At 56.1% G+C, this 14216-nt stretch overlaps 2 protein-coding genes across 6 annotated transcripts in view; one reads left to right on the forward strand and one right to left on the reverse strand.

Annotated features, from left to right (window-relative positions):
* Window positions 1–5146: 5146 nt before the first annotated feature.
* Window positions 5147–14163, reverse strand: NCDN (neurochondrin). Of its 5 annotated transcripts, none has more exons than XM_025289110.2 (8): window positions 13836–14163; window positions 13512–13579; window positions 12512–12652; window positions 10443–11411; window positions 9170–9411; window positions 8399–8623; window positions 7873–8015; window positions 5147–6670 (listed from the first exon to the last, which is right to left on the reverse strand). In XM_025289110.2, the coding sequence occupies exons 2-8, from the start codon at window positions 13542–13544 to the stop codon at window positions 6234–6236; spliced, it is 2190 nt and encodes a 729-aa protein (XP_025144895.1). In that variant the 5' UTR covers window positions 13545–13579; window positions 13836–14163; the 3' UTR covers window positions 5147–6233. The 5 variants fall into 5 exon arrangements, with proteins under 5 accessions (XP_025144895.1, XP_025144893.1, XP_006051628.1 ...); XM_025289108.2 differs by having other exon boundaries at window positions 12512–12682; XM_006051566.3 differs by lacking the exon at window positions 13512–13579 and having other exon boundaries at window positions 13836–14162.
* Window positions 14038–14216, forward strand: part of KIAA0319L (KIAA0319 like) — a 98635-nt gene continuing 98456 nt past the window's right edge. The window contains exon 1 of the mRNA XM_006051563.3: window positions 14038–14170. The gene's annotated coding sequence lies outside the window, so the exon portion shown is untranslated. The remainder of the gene's footprint in view (window positions 14171–14216) is intronic.

Below are 14216 nucleotides of genomic sequence, written 5' to 3' on the forward strand. Positions count from 1 at the left end.
AAGCATCCATCTTCAGTGCTCAGCCTTCTTTATGATCCAACTCTCATATCTGTACATGACTCCTGGAAAAACCATAGCTTTGTCTATAACGGACCTTTGTAGGCAAAGTGATGTCTCTGCTTTTTAATATGCTGTCTAGGTTTGAATAGAAATAATCACAACTTATTACATACTATGTCAGACTGTATGCTAAATACTTGATGAATATTGAGTTATTTAATGCTCACAACAACCCTATGAGATAGAAACCCTTATCACCCCTATTCTCAGGTGAGATAAGTGAGGTACAGAGAAGTGACACGACTTGCCCAAGGTCAAGGAGCTAGCTAAGTGGCAGAGCTGGAGCAGTCTGCCTCTAGCCTCTTTCTGTGTTCAGAATCACTATTCTGTATTGCCTTAGACTCAGGTGCCTAGAATCTAGTCCTGACTCTGATGAACTGTGTGATTCCGAGCAAGCCCCCTTTCCTCTCTGATCTCAGTTTCTGCAACTTCAACAACAACAATACGGGAGGGAAGAGTGGACTAGATGTTTTCTTAGACCCCTTTCTAATGAAGTGGAGGATGAGAAAGTAAAGATTAAAATAGTGAGCTAGATTAGAGGAGAAAGGGAAATAGAGAATGGGAGGTGTGTGGAGGAGACCTGAGGGGTGTTTTGCAAAAGGCACACCTCGGGTGCAGCGCTCAGGTCTGGGTCATCTCAGTCTGGGAGGCTTTAGGGGAAGGAGGAGGCTAGAAACAGCCAAAGTTTCATCACTAAGAACTTTCCAGAAGCTGAAACCACCAGCTAAGGTGATAGAGAAAGCAAAATTGGGCAGCAATTTTGCAACCTCGTGCCCAGGGCAGATGGGAAGTCAGGAGTATGTGTGTGTATATCTACATGGATGTGGGGGTCTGTGGTGAGACCCCTCTTCCCCACAGGACACTAGACATCAGGCTCCAGGACAGGTGTACGTGTGACAGCGCGTGCATGCAGGTTGGTGGATGCCTTTGGGAAACGTCCAGGACCAGTGAGACTTATGATGCCTGTGCCAGCTCTGGGCATCTCCTGCTTTCCCCAGTAGGCTTAGGAAGGCCAGAATGACCAGAAAAGCTGCCTGCCCAGTGGCTTTCCTCACCCTACTTCCTTGCAGTTTAAGACTACTCCTTCTTGCTTATTTCTCCTCTTTTCTGACCCTTTCTCAGTCTTCTCTTCTATCTCCCCTCTTTTCAACCACACCCTTAAGGTCACTTATTCATCCTGAGTTGTAGCTTCTACCTTTTCTTCCTAGCTACACTCTTCACTAGTGAGTTCATCCCCTTTCAAGACTTTAATGACTCCCTGCCCATCGTTATCTCCCAACCTTGTTATCTCCAGTCTGTATCTCTCACTAGAAATCCAGACCCACAGGGGCCATTTCCTACTGGCTATTCCCTCAAGACAACTTGTTGCAGCTGAGACCTTCGGAACCCCAAAATGAAGTCAAACATCTCTACCACCACCACCAACTCCAACCTGCTTCTCCTCCCATGTTCTAGAGTTCTGTAAATGGTACCGCCATCCTTCAAATTAAAAAGAGCCATCCCAGGCTCTGTCCTTTGCCTCACCTCCATAAGCTACTGGAGTCGATAGCCTTTCCCTTCTCCAGGGGATTTTCCCAACCCAGGGATCAAATCCAGGTCTCCTGCATTGCAGACGGATTCTTTACCAGCTGAGCCACAAGGGATCCTTGTGAGCCTATGATCAATCCTCATAGAGGATCATCATTTCTAATTCTTAAACATCTCTCTTCATCCTCTGTCAGCATCTTAAGCTGCCATACTCTTCCTTTTAGACAAGTTGTTCTCAAAGTGTGGTCTCTGACCCAGCATCACCTACAACTTCTGGAACTTGTTGAAAGTGTCAGTTCTTAGACCCTACCCAGACCTACTGAATCAGGAACTCTGGGCAAGGGGCCCAGCCATAAGCCTGTGAGGTGACTCAGCAGTACAATAAAGCCTGGGAACCGCTGCCTGGACCATTGCAACAACCCCCTACCTCAAACTGGTCTCCTGTCTTCTTTCATCTCTTCTTCAACAAAAGTGACTGGACCATGTTACTTCCTGGCTGAAAACTCTCCTGGGGCTCCTCATGGCTCATCTTCAGGGAACAAAAAAATTGAAACACTGTAATTGGCATTTTAGGCTCTTTGCAGCTGCAACTAATTTTCCTTTCCTGCCTCATGAACCAGTTTACAAGAAGAAGAAAGGTGAAACTGAAAATATGTCTAGTCTAGCGCTGGGTTTGGTACACAGCAGGTGGTCAGTAAAGGCTTATTAAATAAATGATGAATGAATGAATGGGTGAGTTTATGAATTCCTCAGCCTATTCCTAATCTCCTTTAGAAAGAATTCTAAATGAATATGTCTTCCCAGGTGGCTCAGTGGTAAAGAATCCTCCTGTCAACGCAGGACACACAAGAGACACGGGTTCGATCCCTGGGTCGGGAAGATCCCCTGGAGTAGGAAATGGCGACTCACTCAGTATTCGTACCTGGAAAATTCCACGGGCCGAGGAGCCTGGCGGGCTGTAGTCTGTGGGGTCGCAAAAGAGTCAGACACGACCGAGCATGCACACATGTAAGTGTGACTCTGGGCAAGTAGACATAGAGCCCAGGTATAGTGAGGACAAGCCACATTATGATCAGTGAGTGGTTTTGCTTATGGCTTCTGAGGAGAGGGATGTTCTTCATGGTTTGCTCTTTGGGGGATCCTCAAAATTTCCTGGTTGCAGACTCTATTCCCTTTCTTGTCCAGGACCTCCTCACTTTCTGAGGCATGGAGGTGGGCATTGCCAGTTGCCCACTCTCTGCAACACATGCACACATATGGGGGCCTGGAATGTGCACAGGGTCCATATGCAGACACTCCTGGACACACAGGGCACACAACATGCACAGAGACACTTATGAGAAACACATACACATGGGGACACAGGACATATATTGACACGTAGGTATGCATGTTCAAACATACACAGACTCACATTTGGCAGACTAGCCCTATTGCTCTTCTCCCAGGCTCAAATCTTTCCCTCTTTTCAAAAAGTGAGTTTGCAATAGGAGTTTATGTTAAGAAAGGACTCAGGCCTGCCTCCTTTATTGTTAACACAGCCACCCTCCTGCCCGCCTTTGACAGCTTTCTGCTCTTGGCCTGGTGGCATGCAGGGTAGGGGAAAATCAGGCACAAGGAGATACTCAGGCTCCACCTGGTGGTCAGATCTCACAACTGCAGCTCACGTGCCCCCTTCTCCCTTGGTGCTGAATTACCAGGAGCAAACTTGGTGTTACTTGGCAGCCTAGCCCTCCTCGCATTCCAGAGTCAAGAACTCTCCGACCAACCCTCACCAAAGTACAGACTCCAGTCTGCCTTGCATTTTGAGGATTTCTGCAGTGTTTATCTTCTCCACCAGATGAGGGAGAGTATTTTGAGAGCAGGGACCAGGGGCAGTTGTCCTTGGCTTTGGGGGCGCCCTTCCCTTCTCTTTTCACCTCCCCAGATGATCTCAGTCACTTCCATCACTTTAAGGACTGCTGATCCCGACAACTCCTGAATCTGTCACTTGCCCAGGCCTCTCACCAAGCTCCAGACTGCAGAGAGACACTTCCCCCTGGATATCAGCAGTGCAAATTCACCATTTACCAAGATGAACTTACATTTTGCACAAACCTGTTTTTCTCCCCATGACAGTGAATGGCCCCATTAGTCACTCATTGGCCCAGAACAGGAAACTGGGAGTCATCCTTTCCCTTCATCCCTCTTCACTTCCAGTTAATCACCAAGCCAACTAACTAACGCCGACCACCCTTACTTTCTCCACCCTCATGGCCACTGGCTTAATTCAGACTTACTAACTCTTCTCCAAGTTCTCTGCCTCAGTCGTCCCGCTTACAGCCAAAGTCATCTTTCTACAACGCAAACAGAGTCACACTCAATCTGCTAAAAAATCTACAGCCTCAGCATGATCCCCATCTAAGCTCCTAGACATGGCACACCAGAATTTGTAAGATCTGGCCCTTGCCCATGGGTCCAACCTCATCTTCCACCACTCCCCACCTCACACTCCCCTACTTGCAGTTCCCAAGCTCCTGTTCTTCTGTTTGTGCATCTGGCAAGCTCCTTCTCCCCTCAGGTCTCGCCACAGATAGCTCCTCTGAATTTTCCTGGAGTGATTCAGCCAGGCTGAGGGGATCTCATATTCCAGCCACACTATACAGACCCCCTCATAGAAGCAACTGCTTATGTCTTTAGGAGTTGCCCTTTGCCTTCTCTGTTTCCCCTCTAGACTTTAAGCTGCTTGGCAGACAGGGTCTGACTTCATACTTTTCAGGGACTCCATGCCAAGAACACGACTTTGAGTACATCCAATAGATAAATAAATTTTGCTATCTATGCATAGCCAACCACAGGTAGGTACTTGGAAAATGCTCAACGAATGCTTGTAGGCTTGAGGGCCTAGGGGGAGAAGGGTCTGTAGAGTGTGGACCTGGGACTGGTCTGGCTCCAGCCTTACAGCTTTGGTTCAGGCCTGGGGAGGCAGTGGGTGCTCCAGTCCAGGCCCCAGTGACGTTCTCAGATCTTTCCCCTTCTCACTTGGCATACAACGGAAATGAACAGCTGGCTGCCTGAAAGTCACATTTGGCCTGCAGATGTTTTGTTGGGGTAGTGATGATTTAATTAAAAAATCAACATTCAAAATCAGATTTCACATTAAAAACAGATTTTTGACTTCTCTTTAAACACTGGAGGAGGTGACAGCTAACTTGGCAGCAACCTGCTGGCCTGGAGGGGCAGCACTTCATTTGGACAAAAGAGCACAAGTTTCCCCTCACCCATCCAGGCCTCACCACATCAACATGAGTTTGCCACCTGCTCTGCCATTGAAGAGTGCGGGCTGAGAAGTTGGATGGCCTGGATGGAGCCTTGGCTCTGGGACTTACAGGCTGCAACACTTGGAGCAAATCTCCCGGCACTTCAGTTTCTTCAGAATCGGGATGACACTTGCTTCACTGGATTCTTGGGGGGACTGAATGAGAGGGCACTTGTGAACTGTGATTAGCAGGGCATGTGTGTCGTGAGCTGCTGGGGCCCAGAGGGAAGAAGGTGCAGGACAGACCACACAGGAGCCGTCTTGTCACCAATGAACATTTATTGAGTGTCCACATTGCACAGCTTTGAACTTGGCGATCACAGAACGCACTGGGGGAGGGAAGAGGGAAGCCAAGGGGTCAGGCTGGGGTGGGGGTCCCCTGGGTTTGTAAGAAAGGTAGTCCCTGCTGGAGCTGCCAGTCGCGTCTCTCGGCAGAGAGCAATCATCAGCGGGGGTGGGAGTGGAAGCCAGGCACCATGATGGCGATGGGGTGCAGTCACTAGGGGAACATGCGGATTCTGGGAAAGCATCCTTCTGGCTCCTGGCTCCAGCCAGGCCAGATGGCACCGAGGGGACAGGGATCAGGTGCTCGGGAGTCCAAGCAGGGATAAGGACAGGCAAAATAAATAACTCCCCAGCCCCCACTGTCACTCTGCTGCAACACGACACAAAAGCTTAGAGACCAGGGCTCAAGGGCTCCTGGGTCCCCTCAAGGAAGCTCACGTGGAAGGAGGTTTCCTGACCCCCCCACCAGGCCTGTCTGCCCCAGGTTCCCCCAGAAGGTTGGGGCAGTTCAGACCCTGGGTCATTGAAGTTGACAGGAAGAACTGCAATGTCAATGGCCTGAGCCTGCTCTCTGCCCAAGGGGACCAAGGGCAAGAACCAAATGGCCAATTTAAAGGACGTGGACGTGGGAGGCCAGAGGGGCACCACGGTCTTGGGGAGCCCACGCCCTGGCCGGCAGGGCGCATGGGCCGAGGCAGCCGGCTCCTGCCAGCCCTGTCCCATTTGGGGGCCTCTCTCCTACGAGGGAGCGAGACATTCGGGCAAAATGACACCTAGTGCCCCCCCTCTCTTGGGGCTGCTCCCACCTCCCCCGACCTGGCGGGGACAACCACGCTGATTTCCAAGTCAATCCCTGCCCCGGAGTGGGCCCATGGGGCGTGACGCAGTTCCTTACACTTGAAGAGTGGGCGCCATGCCCTCACCCCTCAGAAAAGCCAGAAAGCTGGGGTGTTTGGGGGGGGAAGTTTGGGGAGGGGGGTCTAACTGGGGGGCTTCAGGGGAGATGCCTCCTCCCTCCTTCCCTTGCTGCCCACCCCCAGGTCTGTCCCCAATGGATGCCCCCTCAGGGCTCGGCCAGGCACTGCTCTAGGGCAGCCATGCGGTAGTGGCTGGCAGTCTCCTCGCCGGCCTGCAGCCTCATGGCCTCCCGGCACAGCCGGTTGGCCCTTGCCAGCTCAACCAGGACGCCCTGATAGGCAGCCACCATCTCAGGCTTGACAGAGTTGGGGCTGACGCTGCCCAGCAGCTGCAGCAGCTCCTGGGGCCAGCGGGAGCGCAGGGCGGCAGGGGCCAGCCAGGGAAGCAGGGGCACGCAGCCCGTGAAGGCCTGCATGCCCAGGAACCAGAGCTCCTGCAGATCCGCCCAGACGCCCTCGTAGTCAGGGGACAGGGCCAGCACTGCCTGCTCTGAGCCGGGCGTGGCCCGGGCCACGTGGGATTGCGACAGGAAGAGGATGGCAGCCGCGAAGAAACCTCGGGACGCGGGCGTCCCCTGCAGAGCTGGAAGGCAAGCAGGGAGAGGGGCATGAACCAGAGGGGCTGGCAGCCTCACCGGATCCCCCCTGCCCTTCCCCCCGTCCTGGTGGGACCTCAGGTAATTCACTTTCTGGGTCTGGTTTCTTCCCACGAGTAAAATGGGGCCAGTGGTGCTAATCTTAGAACTCTTGTCATGAGAATGAAATGTAATAATCTTGGCACTCTACCTCGTGGTCGGACCCTGCTACAGTCTGAGTGGTGATGGGAGCTTCTGCTGGGCCTAGCCCTTCAGCAATGAGGGGGGTATGGCAATTTGATTCTTAGGCTAGAAGAAGGTGCCAGAGGGGAACATGGGCTTGGCTCACTGGCCTGCAGGGCTACTATGCCCCTTGCACTGCAGACGCTCTCCCGAGGCTGTTGGGCTAACCAGCACTGGGGCTCTACTCAGGGGCTGTGGAGACGCAGCCTGGATCTGAGGGAGCTCAGGGCGAGAGGGTCGGGTGGGGTGGAGTGGGGCTCCTGATCCACTGGGACATGCCCCTCTTCCAGCTGCCAGGTACCCTACTGGGATCCCCCCGCACAGGGAACAGAGGCTGCTGAGGATACGGGCTCACTCTGTTCCCAGGCATCTGTGCAGCTCCTCCAACCTGACAGATGGGGTACAGGGAACAGGCGGGGACAGAGGGACCCAAGCAGACACCCACGGCCAAAGTGGGAGACACAGAGGGCTGGTAGGGGGCTGGAGCGGATGCCCCCCCAACCTGCACACAGCCAGGGTGAGGCGCGGGCGGGGAGGGAGGGATGTGCTGAAAGAGCACTGAAGCCTGTCATGAGGGAGGTGAAGCGCTGAGCAGAGAAAAACCTCAATGGAGAGAAGTCGTGTTTCTGACTCAGGGCCTGGGCGGGGGCGGCTCCACCTTGAAAACACAGAATTCAGATTCCTCGGGCTGCTGGGGGTTCCAGGTGCTTATGCCTGTGCCCAAGAGCAGGCCTGTACTTACACCCACCAGGCCTTGCCTTCAAAGTCTTTAGAAGAAAGAAGATGTTATTATCATTTGGGGAAGAAGGGTGGGGCGGGCGGGGGATGGAGGTGCACTTCAGAGATTGATTGGAAAATTCTGTAAAATCATTTTCAGAAAAATGACGACTTGTGCCCAGAACACAGCCTGGTCTTCTGCGTCCACCCAGGCCTTCCATCTGTTCGGACTGGGTCCCCAGGGGCTTACCTGGAGAGGTGCTCAGGAGTCGGGCCATGAGGAGGCCCAGGGTAGCCACGTTGGCAGCCAGAAGCAGCCTCCCCTGCTGCTGAACTAGTGAAGGCAGCGACGCCATCAGGGTGTTCATCAGAGAAGTGAAGCAGGCATCCCGCCTGGGGAGAAAGGGAGGAAAGACGGGAGGCAGGGGATGAGTGGACCCAGACCAAGCCCTGGGGCAACCTGGGCTCCCAGTTTCACCAGGCCAGGGTTTGGCAAGGAATTAGGCAGCATGGTGAACAGTTAACTGTGGGCCCCCTTCTGCAGCATCTGGGGAGCAGAGACTGTGTTATGGCCGGAGCAGGTAGACATACACGCCCAGGGGGAGTTCCACACATGCCAGATCCCAGTGTGGGATGGCTCTCTCTATTCCAAGGCCCTTTCATTCTAACGTTAACAGGAACCCATGGGCCCAGGGAAGCAGAGGAAGAGACCAAGACTGCAGCAAGTCTGAGCAGGGCAGGGTCCCTGCTTCCTCCAACCTCCTCCCCAGCCTCACTTGATCAGCCCTGGGGCAGTGACCACGAGGTTGAGGAAAATGTGACAGCAGGTCTGCAGGCCGATCTCCACGCTGTCAGGCAGCACTGAGGTGTCGTGGCCGGGGGAGGTGAGTTCCCACTGCTGCAGGAAGTACTTGCACAGAAGGGAGGGGGCCCCCTCCTTGATCAGGATCTCCCGGGGCCCATCCTCGACGGTCAGGTGGCACCAGCCGGGCAAGAGGAGCCTGGGGGGACAGAAATGTGAGGGGTGAGATGAAGGCACCAGGATTCCCTTCGGGGGGGGCACCCCATCAAAGAGGAACAGAAGTCGGGGAGAAGGAGAACACATCCTTGTCGGCACTGTAGAAAGAACACAGACTTTGGAGTTGCACAGGCCTGGGCTCAAACCTGGGCTGTGAGTGTGGGCACATGACCTTAACCTCTACGAGTCTGCTTCCTCATCCTGAAGACGTGGATGAGACTCCTGTCCTAGGGGTGCTGGGAGGACCAAGTTTTGGTAAAGGGTGAAATAAAATGCCTGGCAGGCAGCGGATGCTTAATAAGCTGGAGTTCTCTCTCTACAGAACAATCTGGGCTTGGCAAGTGAGACTTAGGAAGCCCAGGTGTCCTGTGGGAACAATCCCCCTCTACTCCCCCAAAAAGAAAGAATACCAAACCCATGCCCCAGTCAGGAAGCCCAGCACAGCCGAGTTTGGGGAGAGAGGAGGTGTCTCTGTCACAACCCTTCCTTTAGAACATTCTGGCTCAACAGACCGTAAGCACAAACTCACCGGAGCGCATCCCCGGGCCAGGTGGGCCCAGGGGTGGTAGGGGAGATGGCCAGGGTGGCCACCTGCTGGGAAAGGTCGTTGGCTTCCTCAGCTTCCTCGTAGAGGGTCTTGGCATAGCGGACGAGGAAGGGCAGCAGCTGGCAGACCTCCTTGCGCAGGGACGAGGTCTCCTCGGCCAGCCAGGCACCCAGGATCCGCACGGAGGCAAACACAAAGGGCTCCTTCTGCTTCTCTGGCCCTACCTGTTACCAAAGGACCCCCCTGAGATGGAGCAGAACCAGAGACCCTCCCCTGCCCGGCCAGCATGCCGGCCAGCCTAGGAATAACACAACTAGAAGGAAATTCTGGCCTGCAAGCTTGGGCCCAGAACCCAGCACATGGTTGGGACATGCTCACTCAACAAGGGCCTGGCACAGAGCAGGCCCTCCGCGCAGGTCTGCTGAGCCAACTGGACTCCAGAGGACGTGGCCCTGCACTCGCTGGCACTCAACCTCTAAAGCATCTCAAGGCGAGGACACCCACAGGTCCACGGCTAGATAAACACTCCCTCTCGGTCAACACCCAGCTCTGACCAGGGGTGATCGCACATCCCTCGTGGAGGTGGGAGGTATGGGGGGGAGGCCAGGCCCCAGCTACTGTGGAAACATGCCCACTGGTGGCAGTGGTGCGAGTGGTGGGAGAGAAGCCCCGCTTTGGGCTGAGTCAGAAAGAATGAGACCATGAGAGAGCTTGGCGTGGTAGGTGGGAGGTCAGGGGGCTGAGTTCAGTGGCTGCAACAGGCTACTAGAGAGACCAGAGTTCTGAGTGAAGCCCCGTGGGACAGGAGATCTGGACTCTCGGACAGGAGCAGGCAGGGGTGTTGGGGGAGGTGATCAAATGGGAGTTGGGCAGGGAGGTCAGGAACCGGCAGCTTGGCTCCGGTTTGTATGTGTACGTGTGTAAGACAACGCTGCAGCCTGAGCAGGACAGGCTGCTTCACTGGAGTGTGTGTGGATCGGGGGGAGGGTTGTGAGTGGGAGGCTTCTGTGTTGTGTGTGCGTGTGTGTACTGTGATGTGAGTGCACATATGGTGTGTGGTGTGGTGCTTGTGTGGAGGCTCAGGGAGGGGAGAAGGGAGGAGGGAGAGGGAGGCTCGCCACACACTACTCCCTGGAGTGCTGCAGGATCAGCGTACACCCAGGGCCGGGGTTTCACTTCGCTCTCTCCCTTGCTCTGGGTCCCCGCTGCACAAGCCCCCCTCCCCCTCCACGGCCCCCCCCACCCCCGCCCTCACCTGCTGCAGGTAGTGGATGACAGCCCCGATGGCCTCCTTCATGATGCTCACAAGCTGCACCTTCTGAGGCTCCTTAAGCAGCGACTGCTCACAGCGGGTGCATTCCTGGATCCCCAGCTCCATGAGGGCATAGCAGGCGGTCACCACATCCTCTTTCACCTCTGTGCCCGTCTCCTCCAGTGCCAGCCGCACCTCCACGCATGCCAGGTTCACCAGCAGGGCCAGGAACTTGCTCCCGGAGTTGCCCGCTGGGATCCAGTCGGAGCCGCAGGCGTGTGCCAGGCGGGCGGCCAGCTTCAGTGCGGGGTTGCGCTGCCAGGAGCTCAGCTTGCTGCCCAGGATGCGTGCCAGCCCAGCCTGCAGATCCCGGAGGCACTCAGAGGGCACGGTTGTTGGGGGCAGAAAGAGGGGCAGCAGCTGGCAGAGCTCAAACTTGCTGGCATCCTCGGCTTTCTGGAAATCTTCGCTGAGGCCCCGCAAAACAGCCAGCAGGTCGGGCTCCGCCTCCTTCCAGCACTGTGTCTCAGCAGCAGCCAGCAGCCCCACCAGGAGTGCCAGGGCCTGGTCAAAGCCGTAGCCATGCCCTAGGTACGCCTGACACAGGGCAGACACGGTGCCTCCAGCAATGAGGTGTCGGGGCCCACGGGGGGTGCCTGCCACGGCTGTCAGGCACTGGTAGGTGTCATCGACCATGGAACGGCGGGCAGCATCGTCAGGGTCCCCCCGGGCTGTGAGGAAGGTGCTAAGGATGGGGATCTTGTTCAGGACCTGGGGATGGGCGGCTAGTTCAGGGTCACTGCAGAAACAGGCCAGCAGGGCCACGCCCAGGGCCCGGAGAACGTGGTCGGGGCAGCCATCCGGCGCCTCCTTGGTGGTCAGGAGTCGATTGGGGAAGGTGAAACCGACGGCATCAAAGATCCGCCGCCGAGTTTTGGCATCGATGTCACCTGCTTTGACTGCCTTGGTCACCTGAGGGAAGTATGTGTGATCAGCAGGATGGAAGGAAGGGCTGGCAAAGACTCTGCCCTGCACTCTGGGGGTGGACCAACAGCAGGACTAGGTTATGTAACAGGACTCACTCTGGGGTCAGGAAGCCTCCCAGAGATCACCTTATCCAGCTCCTTCCTTCTCCCCTGAGGCAGACAAGTGTGGCCTCTGGGATCCCTCCTCTAGGATCCCTGCAGAAGGAAGGTCCAGTCCTCCTCAACTGTTCTTTCTGCCATGTTGTGACCCTGTTAGCTGGAGAGTTCTTGATGTCTGAGCTAGAGGCCCAACATCTGAGTTGCAAGAGGTTGTAACTCAAGTGTTTAAAATTCTCCAAGGACTTGGGGTCCCTCTCTAATCACTCCCTAGAGAAGTCTCTCATCCATTCCCGCCACCTTCTCAGAGGAAATGGCTCCTGTGTCTCGCCGCTCTGCCTGTCAAAACATTTCCCCTTACATTTCACCTAAACACCTCCTCTGCTGCAGTGTGAGCCCTTGACTCTGGAGCCGTCTCCCTGTTGCCATGGCAAACAAGCAGGCTGTACTCCCTCCTCCCTTCACCCCCCACACACCAGCCCCCCCTTCCCAGCACTGCAGCTCCTGTTCTGCTGTCCCCAGCTTGGGTTCTTCCAATAGGGCTGAGCCCCAAACCAGCTCCTTCATCCTCAACCTACATACCCATTCTGGCCATCCCCAGGGACCCTTTCCCAGTCACTTTCAGTCCTGCGACTCTCTCCACCTCCAGAACATGCATCCCCAGCCATCAAGTATTCCGCACTAGTTACTACCTGCTGCTATTACCCTATGAGTCAGCTCCCATATGCTCTGGGACGCCCCAAAGAGCAGACCCAGGCAGCCTCCTCCAAGGCTTCTAAGAGCCACAAGCTTTATTCACCCTTATTTCCCCCTTTGCTCCCATATGCAGCGGGAGCAAAAATGAGTCCACAGGTAGGTGCCTTGGACCTTCTTTGGTGCCTCCGGGTTTACCAGCGGCACCTATATATCCTTGGGGACTTTTTGACCCCATTCCTAGAGGGCCCAACCACCCAGCCCTTCCCACCTCCCAGCTGTCAGTCAGTTCCTTACTAGCAGCAGGGCTGCAAACTGCTCGCTGTCATTCTTGGCCTCACGGAGGGCTCCCAGGTAGCGCTCCAGGGTGGGGTTTCGGCTTTCTGCCTGGTTCAGAGCTGGCTCGCAATCCGAGGCCATGATGCCCGCCTTGCCCAACTGTGAACACAAGAGGGACTGAGCATCCCTCTGCAGAGGAGGGGTGGGGGTGGGAGTGGAGGAGGGAGGGAGGGATTAGCACAGAGGGAGGAGGATCAGGAGGGATGGACTCCTCAGGACTGACCTCCCGTGGGGGAGCCCCTTTAAGGGGCTGGACCCTCAAGTCCTTAGGGATGAGGAAGGGACCCTGGTCCAAGGTCACCTCCAAAAAGTGGGAGAGAAGGACCACGCATCCTGCTGCTCAGTTGGACAGCTCTCTTCAACAGTCTCCTGGGGGCGGGAAAGGGCTGGCCCCACTGCTCCGCTGCCCCTGGCACCAAAGGCCAGGTTTTGTTTCCCTCCACCAGGCGTACAAGGAGTGGTGAGGACGGACAGGGAGGAATGGAAACGTACATGGTGAAGTTCGATTATCCGGACTCAGGCTGACATGAGGGAAAAGGGCATGCTAGGCTTCCTTCTCCTCCCTTCTTCAAGACACAGGACACAAGCTTCAGTAGGAGTGAGGGCGCAGGGCGCTGACCCAGGGAAAGCTCAGAGGCCCCTCTGGGGACGCCACCCCTACAGCCAGGGCTCTCAGTCGCCCCCGCAGGCTCTGTGCCTCCTCTCCTTTCCCTCCCTCGGGCAGAAGCTGCAGCAGCAGAAGCAGCAGCAGCAGCAGCAGCAGAATTAACCCCTTGCGCTCCCTTTCCTCACCCTCCCCATCCGGCTACCAGCCTGTGGATGCCTGCAGGGGCTGGAGAAGCAAGAAGGGGTCCCGGGTAGCTCCCAGGACAACGGATAATCCAAAAGCCGGATAATCGAAGCGGGGCCGCTGAGATGGGGAGATGAGAAGGGGAGGAGGGTTTCTGGCGGTCACCACCTGTCCCGCCGCAGCCAGGTCACAACACGACATTGATGAAGTCACGACAGGGCGGCGATGAGATCACACTTCACGATGGCGCGGTGATGTCACGGAGAGATCACGGCAATACCACGACATGGGACAGCCCCCAAAGATGACAGGGCAAATTTTTTTAAAAAAAAGATATAGCTATATGTTGAGAAGGGCTGTGACAAAATGGAGTCTCGACAGGGCACGGTGATGTCGCGATAGGGTCCCCGGGGTGTGTCGGCATCGATCCGCGCCGGCTCGGAGCGGCCCCGGCTGGGATGGAGGGGAGGGCCTGAAGGGGGCTGAGCTCACCAGGCTGCGGCCCCGAGCGGCGAAGTCTTCTCCGAGCGCGATGCTCCGGGAGCCTGGGGCCGCTGCTCACGCCGCGTTGCCCACTCCAGGCTCCGGGCTGCTGCAGCTCCACCCCCACCCCCGCAGCGCTCTCGACCAATCCGCGGCGGCCTCACTCCAGGCTCCAGCCAATGGCACGGCTGGGCGCTAAGTCGTAGGGGGTGCTGCCGCTGCCGCCATCTTGCTTGTGGGTATTGCCCGAGTCTGGGGCCTGGGGCTCGCGCCGGGCGGGCGAAGGTGCAGACCGCCTCTGGAGAGCGGGAGGCGACAGCCTGGGGACCCAGGTTCCTTCGCTCGTGCGTAGTTCTGCCCTCCAGCACTGCCCCTCCTCCCACGCGGGCT

This window comes from Bubalus bubalis, chromosome 6, assembly GCF_019923935.1.
Source record: "Bubalus bubalis isolate 160015118507 breed Murrah chromosome 6, NDDB_SH_1, whole genome shotgun sequence".
Lineage (NCBI taxonomy): Eukaryota > Metazoa > Chordata > Mammalia > Artiodactyla > Bovidae > Bubalus > Bubalus bubalis.